Source organism: Triticum aestivum, chromosome 6D (genome assembly GCF_018294505.1).
Source record: "Triticum aestivum cultivar Chinese Spring chromosome 6D, IWGSC CS RefSeq v2.1, whole genome shotgun sequence".
In the NCBI taxonomy this organism is placed as follows: domain Eukaryota; kingdom Viridiplantae; phylum Streptophyta; class Magnoliopsida; order Poales; family Poaceae; genus Triticum; species Triticum aestivum.
In genome coordinates, this window is record NC_057811.1 from 150,978,247 (window position 1) to 150,986,088 (window position 7,842).

Genomic DNA, 7,842 nt, shown 5'->3' on the forward strand with positions numbered 1-7,842 from the left:
CGGGGCGTTTGAGACGGATTCGGGGCACTCGATTGTAGATGCTCGCCCGCGTCCCGTCCAGTGTCCGTTTTAGAACTCTTTTTTGATGGAGGGGATGCTTGTTTTTTTAACACAGTACAGACGCAAGCACTCATATATACGCGCATACACTCATTCTTATGAACGCACACACGCATATCCTACCCCTATGAGCACCTCCGAGAGGCTGAACTGGCATATCATCTTAAGATTTTACGAAGTCACCGTAGATGCCTCGTGGTCGACGGGAACGTCTCCTACCACTAAGCCTATATCGCCAAAATGCTAAAATAAATATGAGTATCACTTAAACCCTGATGGATCAGAGATGTCACTGTCCAACTAACCATCCAACAACAAGGATGTACATTTTAGAACTCGCCTTGTATAGGCACATCGCCTGCACCTTATCCGCCTCGATGTCCTGATCCAAAACTGCGTGCGGGTCCCCGCGGCCGTCGCCCGCCGTGCACTATACCTTTCTCCCCCTCGCGCGCGCCCGACAACGCAACCAAAAAGAACTCGTTCCAAATCTTCAGCCTCCGTCCCGCAATCCACACCCGGCGAGAATCCCCTCGCCAGCGATCCCCGCGCCGCCTTCCTCGCGGCGCCGCCGATCCAACGAGGTAATTCACGGCGCGTCACCGCGCGCGGGTCTCGCCTCCTCCTCCTCCATCTGCCCCCCTTCCCCGCGACCGCTTCTCTCGCGGCCTCCACCTCTCTCTCTCCCCCTCCCGTGGATCTCGGTCCGGATTGTGCCGATCCCTCCCGCGCACGAGCGGCCCTCCCGTGGTCTCTTGGCGTCCCGCCGCCGTCGTCGCTGGCTCCGGTCCGCCACGGGTTAGGCAGGTGCGCTGTCCGAACCGCCCGTCGTGCTTCTTAAGAGAGTCGGCGTCTGCCTGGTCGGCTCGGACATTGCAGCGTTGGCCGCGAGCTGGATTCCTGGCCTGGATTCTTATTAGATGTGACGGCGTAGAGCGCGCCTGGATTTGCCTGCATTGGGCGTCGTCAGGCGTCTGTCCTGTCCAACACCTCGAGTAATTATCTTCCAGATCTGCCTCGATTAGGTCCGTTTCCTCTGGCGGAGATGCTGCTTTTAGTTGATGTGGGTTTGTGTGATGTGGTTGTGGTCCTTGAATCTCAATGTCTGATGGCATGATGCTGCATTGCCCTGGGAAATTCATTCCATAGTTGTGTTTCTAGTGGGCTATGCTTTATATCCAAAAATTCAAACTAGTGGGCTTGCTTCATTTTATTCTTGCTTTCAGTTAGCGCTGGAAACCATTCTCCTGCTTTAATTGTTAAGTTCCTGTTATGTCGTACTTCTCGGAATATGCTGACTTGGGCAATTTTTTAATTTTGTTGGTGCAGGCATTTGCCAGTGTTTGTGGTTGTAATTTGTCGTAAAGTCTCAGTAATCAACTTTAATCAGATATTCTTGAATATGGTATCAGTGAATGTTGGGTTAGTACACTATGTATTGGACCATATATATGGGACTCTCCTTCATCGCACGAAATTAGGAACGCCATTTTTCTCAAAGGGATGGGGAGGTACCAAACTTGATTTGTTAGAGAGGATGGTGAAGCAGCTATTCCCTGAAGCACCTTGCCAGAACTGGCCACCAACTGCTGTGCAGCCTAAATGGAAAACAGTTTGGGAGACAAAGAACTCTTGTCTGCGAGAGGGAGTTTTCCGGACAACATGTGATGAGCGACTCATTGATGCATTGCCTCCTGAGAGTCACAATGCAAGAGTCGCTTTTCTTACGCCCAAGGATGTCTCACCAGAGAAGATGGCTTGCGTGGTCCATCTGGCAGGTACAAACTTTGTAACTCGATCTTACTCTATCATAGTGTGCCATTATCATCTAGTTAGATAAATCTTCTTTGTCTTTGAATTAATGTTTGGCGGGATCTATAAACCGGTGTATATATGTACTCATATCATATGCAGTGAATCACCATTCCAGATTTTATCCCAACCCACCAGACTTCAGAAATAGTTCTTATAGGCCTTTGACATTTAGATATTACTGGTTGAACAGATAAATGGTATTTTATGCCTATGTAGTTTGGTGACATTTAGCTTTGTAAAAAAAATCTGGAAAACGCAAGAGCTTTGCATGTTGACTCATTTAGCTTTGTCACCTCATTTCAAAACAGAATCAGTAGGCTTCTAAAATGCAGCAATTCAACTTCTCCATCTACTATCTGAATAAAATGGTGAGAGATTTGTCTAGTTTTAGAATTTCTGTTTTCATAATGTAATGTGTTTTCTACTAACAGGCATGACTGTGTTGATGCTATGTTTTTCTTGGAAGTTCTCACTACGATTGTTTTCTTAATACCTGAGATGATCTCCAGTTCTCCCCCCTTTTAACCAGGGACCCACATTTAGTGAATCGAGTTAAGCCTTTCTTCAATATTTTAGGAACCGGTGATCACTCATTTGAGAGAAGGCTCCGGCTTGGTGGACCTCTTTTGAAGGACAATATTGCAACCATGGTTCTTGAGAGGTGAGGTTTGTACAACAGGGGTACCTTGCATTTTTGTCGATTTTCAATCTTCCTGGCTGGAACTGATATCTCAAATGAAATGCAGCCCCTATTATGGACAACGACGTCCTAGCATGCAGCATGGGGCCAAGCTTCAATGTGTGAGTGACTTGCTACTCTTAGGAAAAGCCACTATTGATGAAGCTCGCAGTCTCTTATACTGGTTGCAGGCTGAGGCTGGTTATGGCAAGATGGGCATATGTGGGCTCAGCATGGGTATGTACTTTTCTCATTAAAAAAAGGAGTCCTTGCTTGTCTCCACTATTTTGTCTTAGTTTCATTAGAAAAAATGTCATATGAAAATTACTAGTATTGTGTTTATTTCAAAAACTTTATTCTGAGACTATATAGGAATTCCTTATTTATGAAATATTTTGCCAGTTGTTTTCATAAGCATTTGTTTGTTAATAACAGGCGGTGTACATGCTGCAATGGTTGGATCCTTGCATCCTACGCCAATTGCCACACTACCATTTCTTGCTCCACATTCTGCTGTTGTACCTTTCTGTGAAGGACTTTACAGACATGCCACAGCTTGGGAAGCACTGAGGGAAGATGCAGCAGCATTAGCTAAAGATGCAACTTCTTTGACCGAAGATGCGGCATCCGGTATCAGCATTGAGCAAGTAAAAGACAGATTACGGTCAGTGCTGTCTCTGACGGACGTCACTCGATTTCCCCTACCGAAGAATCCACAGGCTGTCATTTTTGTTGGTGCAACGGTTAGTGCTACTCACTTGTTCTGTGCCATATATATTTAAATGTGATTAATGCTACCTGGGTCTTCTACTTACAACCTCGTAGGTAGATTTCCTACAGAGTATCTCACAATCAGCTTTCATTACTAGTTCAATATGTGTTTTGCTACTATTTCAACAACAGACGTATTATTTACAGCACCTAAAAAGTGATAATATATATGTTTTCTGCATCACTTTTGTCGTAGCATGAGTGTTATCCGAGCTGATCCATTCAATGATCATCCACACCTCTGTTCATTAGCTTGTTTCTGTAATCTGTGCTCTGTAGTGTTGAGTGAAACCTTTTATTAATATCAGAGATCAGAGTGTCTACTATTGAAGCTTGGTTCCAGCCTAAAGCCATGTATGTTGTCCTTGTTTCAGGATGACGGTTATATTCCTAGACACTCGGTCATGGAGCTCCAGAAGGCATGGCCGGGCTCGGAAGTCCGGTGGGTGACGGGAGGCCATGTGTCCTCTTTTTTACTCCACAACGACTCGTTTCGCAAGGCCATCGTCGATGCCCTTGACAGATTGTAACAGGGAGATTCTTGTGTACCCATGGTCACACCAATTGAGCCCTGCAAGCTTGACAGATGCATTTCTTGTTGTATTTTTTAAAAGAGAGCTGAGATATGGCACATTAGTTGTTGTAACTTAATTAAGAGTTTGGATTAAACAAGTGGGAGAATGAGGTGCAGTGAGTATCAAAATTAGTGGAGAGGTTGGCCCATTGGCTGTAGATCACATTTGTAACACAAATACAGTGACTCGTTGATTTGTTTAACTGGCAATAAGATGATTCACAATGCTGAGAAGCAGAGTCAGTCCAGCATAGCAAACACACAGATTACAGTAGGAATGTCAGTTCTTATTTTTTTATACTGCCGAATTGTCAGCTGCACGTTATATATATACACAATTACCAGAAGTAACCACCAACCACTTGTCGAAGGAGCAAGAAATGGATCATCCATCATCTGATCACCTCTATCTGAAAACCTAATTATCTTTTCTTCTAGGCTGTACTGTATATGCCTAGCTAGCTAGCCGGCAGGGTGACGATGTAGGCAGGATTTCATGGATGGAACAGACGGCCGCCGGCGCCGGGCTGGTTGGGCTGGTCCTGGCGCGGCCGCGCCAGCCAGAGGGAGCTGAGCGCGCGGAGGCGCTGGGAGTAGTCAGCGACGGCGAGGAAGCACCGCGCCGCCTGCCGCGCCGTCAGCACCTGCGGCAGCCTGTGCAGCGTCTGCAGCCTCAACGCGTCTGCCTGCATCATCATCACATAGCAAACGAAACAGTTGTCAGGCACACTGACTGAGCGCGCGTAAATCACTCGTGTAGCAGGTGTGGGCACCTGTCTGACGAAGGCCTCGAGGGAGGAGAGGTTGGAGATGGCGAGCGACATGTGGGCCATGTAGGCGGCCGTGTCGGGGTAGGGGGAGATGAGCGCGTCGGAGGAGACGGTGTCGGAGAGGGAGCGGTACGTGGCCTGGAGCTCACGGTCCAGAGCTTCCTCGCGCTCCTGCGCCCACCGCTGCACGTCGTACATGCCCGCCGCCTGTTGCTCCGTCAGGGGCTCCATATGCCGCGCCATAACCTGCATGTTATTTCCCATTATAATCTACTACCTCCGTTTCTAAATATATGACGTTTTGGCAGTTTGAATATTTAGGAACGGAGGTACTAGATGTGTTGGTCTGATAAAATTATTTAAGACAAGGTTCACTGTCAGCTGCATTGATCTGTTCGACTTTTTGTACCCTATTTCTTTCTACTCAGCATTAGGTTTGTCTTAAGTCTTTTTTTTTGCTAAATGTATATATTAAAAATATCAACATCTACAATGCCAAATATTTGCAATATAAAAATGTATTCCATGATGGTTGATATTGTGAATGTTGGTACTTCTTTCTGTAAAGTTGTAACTTAATATACGTGAAGTTCAAAACATTGAGGGAATATTATCATTTTTGCGGGGAAAAGGAGATATCATTAACTACGGAGAGAATTACATTCCCCATTATGCCTCAGCGAGGGATAATTGCTAACCCAAACAACAGTGCAGCTATGATAACACCCTAATTGAGAAAGTAATCCTAATAATGTTTTTTCAGGATTAATAATCCTTCTAATCTTGATATCTCGTTCTACAAAATTATCTCAAATCTCATAAACCCTACAAGCAAATTGGGACCTGTCTAGGGGAGTCTCTATAATCATCGCCACCACCTCTTGGATGTCTGATATGCATCATTAGTTCAACTACAAACGTATGTCTAAATAGTACGATCCAAATTTGCATTTGTGTCAAAGTTATTTTTTCCTTCCTATTATCTTGAATTTGTCACTCATATAATATATCCAAGGTACAAATTTATGCTCGCAGTTGATCGAACAATCTGAACTGATGAAGATCCCTCACACATAAGATACTCTAGGCTTAGACATGTGATCAACATAGGCTGCGACTGTTTTTTAATAATTTTTTTGTCGAGTATTGAATGCGAGATTTTGAGCTCTGATATTGTAAATTTTTTATGCTTCAATTAGTTTGGACAGTTCGAACTATAGGGAAAAGATGAATAATATAGTTCAACGTAAGTTTGTTTGATACTCCCTGTATTTCATAATGTAGTGCATATATTATTTTTTTAAGTCAAGTCTCACAATTTTGGTCAAATTTATAGAAAAAATATTTTTATCTAGAATGTCAAACACATATCATTAAGTTCATCATAAGATGTACTCCCTCCATTCCAAACGTTTTTAACACTACAGTAGTGTAAAAAAAACGCTCTAATATTATGAAGTACGGGACGGAGGGAGCAGTTTCATATTTTATATATTTAGTGTTGTAGAGATATAAATAGTTTTTTCTATATACTTGGTCAATGCTTAAAAAGTTTGACTTTTAAAAAAAATCTATACGCACTACGTTATAAACTGGATGGAGTAGTATGTTGCTGCATTAATATCCCGTTCCATCTAGAAGCTAGCCAACCCACATACACGTCGACCTCCCATATCTAACCTCCCTCCTTTACCAACTCTCGCGGCCAAGTACGCTTTCTTCCAGCACAGAAATAGCAATCATAGGCGGCGATCGGTCTCTACTGATTAATCAACCATAGCCAAAGGCTTGTGAAGGCCCGACTGTTCCATCAACTGGGACCTCTCACCTGCTTAAGATTAGCTAGTGATAGGCGATAGCTAGCTAATCCATCATATATACGTCTCTCTCTACCTAATCTTTTGAAGAGCTGCATGCCTTCACCGGTCTCTTCACCTTAATCATCAAAATAATAATACTAGCTAGTAGCATTTGTTCATCATGCTTTGTATCTGCTTGATGCTACATTTTAAGTTAATAAAAAAGTCCTTTTATTTCACAAAAAAAATGTCCTTTATTGAAAGAAGAAACTAATAGCACTTGCATATCCTCAACTAATGTATGTAAACTTAAACACATATGGCATATTGCATATATGTTTAATCTATCTCTTAATGATGATCGCCAGCTTATGTGTCATGCATGCACTACAGCTGTACTCTCAGTTCCCATACAAAAAACCCATAATTGTACGTACCTTGATGAGGTCCGAGGGGCGGGAGCCGCCAATCCAGATGAAGCAGCGCTCGGCGGCGGGCAGCCACGTCCCGGAGACGAGGTGGAACACGTCGGCCCTGGCCACGGCGGACTTGAGCTCCGCCAGCACCACGTGGTGCGCGGCCGTGGCGTCGATGAGCTGCCGCAGCAGCTGCTCGCCGTCCGTCGCCGCCGCGTCGTGCTCCACTCCCTCCGCGTCCACCGCTGCCCGCAGGTGCCGCATCATCCTGTCGTGCTCGTCCACCCACCTCGCGTACTCCCCGTCGAACCATGCCGCCTCTGCTAATTCATTTTATTTATGGAATTATTTATTTTTGCCATGCACATACGAGAGAGATCACATAATTGTTACGAAAAACCTGGAAGTATTGAGCGGAAGGAAATATTTTTCTGTGTGATGGCATATACTAGTATATATGGACTGAACAGCTTAGGGTTTAGTTCCATGCATGCCTGGGCTTAGTCCTCCAATGCCAGCTCCACCACCCAAGATTGCACCCTTAGGCAAAGAGATGGATGAAAAAAATTAGTTAGGTGGTGATAGAAAAAAAGTGCAATTAAGACATAACTTAATTATAGATACCCAGCTTAATTCTTGAGCCATTATCTTAGACTGGATGCATGGCTACAGGGTTTAGATCCGTACTTTTGGTATTGGTGTATATTAAGTTAAGATGTTAGAACAATTAGTGGTTATACTAGAATTTCATTTACCCGATTTATTCACTGGAAGTGGCTTTTGATACTTTAGATTGGATGCACACTTGCTTAAACCTCATGTACTCTTACCACCCTTCGGATGTCTTCAAGTTTCCAGGAACGGGACAAATCTTTCACACTATAGTGGTGGCTATTTGCGCATACGAAAACCCTGAACTTACGGATGTATGTTACGGATCCCACCCACTAGTCTCCCC

At 44.4% G+C, this 7,842-nt stretch overlaps 2 protein-coding genes across 7 annotated transcripts in view; one reads left to right on the forward strand and one right to left on the reverse strand.

The window, feature by feature from the left end:
• The first annotated feature begins 421 nt into the window (after positions 1-421).
• Positions 422-4,130, forward strand: LOC123144221 (protein ABHD18). 2 transcript variants are annotated; one of them, XM_044563296.1, is made up of 6 exons: positions 422-644; positions 1,390-1,838; positions 2,452-2,536; positions 2,622-2,791; positions 2,990-3,297; positions 3,700-4,130. In XM_044563296.1, the coding sequence occupies exons 2-6, from the start codon at positions 1,463-1,465 to the stop codon at positions 3,853-3,855; spliced, it is 1,095 nt and encodes a 364-aa protein (XP_044419231.1). In that variant the 5' UTR covers positions 422-644; positions 1,390-1,462; the 3' UTR covers positions 3,856-4,130. The 2 variants fall into 2 exon arrangements, with proteins under 2 accessions (XP_044419231.1, XP_044419232.1); XM_044563297.1 differs by lacking the exon at positions 422-644 and adding an exon at positions 699-1,085.
• Positions 3,936-7,842, reverse strand: part of LOC123144220 (transcription factor TGAL9) — a 9,400-nt gene continuing 5,493 nt past the window's right edge. For all 5 annotated transcript variants that reach the window (XM_044563294.1, XM_044563295.1, XM_044563293.1 and 2 more), the window contains 4 exons: positions 7,379-7,424; positions 6,906-7,204; positions 4,673-4,915; positions 3,936-4,585 (listed from right to left, as the gene is read on the reverse strand). In XM_044563294.1, coding sequence (XP_044419229.1) covers positions 4,394-4,585; positions 4,673-4,915; positions 6,906-7,204; positions 7,379-7,424 — 780 coding nt within the window. In that variant the 3' untranslated portion in view covers positions 3,936-4,393. The remainder of the gene's footprint in view (positions 4,586-4,672; positions 4,916-6,905; positions 7,205-7,378; positions 7,425-7,842) is intronic.

Excerpts from the sequence above, each read along its gene's own strand:
- LOC123144221 (XM_044563296.1), top strand. The coding sequence starts at position 1,463 with ATGGTATCAGTGAATGTTGGGTTAGTACACTATGTATTGGACCATATA. Across the intron at positions 1,839-2,451 it reads TTGCGTGGTCCATCTGGCAG|GAACCGGTGATCACTCATTT; the intron begins GTACAAACTTTG and ends TCAATATTTTAG. Across the intron at positions 2,792-2,989 it reads CATATGTGGGCTCAGCATGG|GCGGTGTACATGCTGCAATG; the intron begins GTATGTACTTTT and ends TGTTAATAACAG.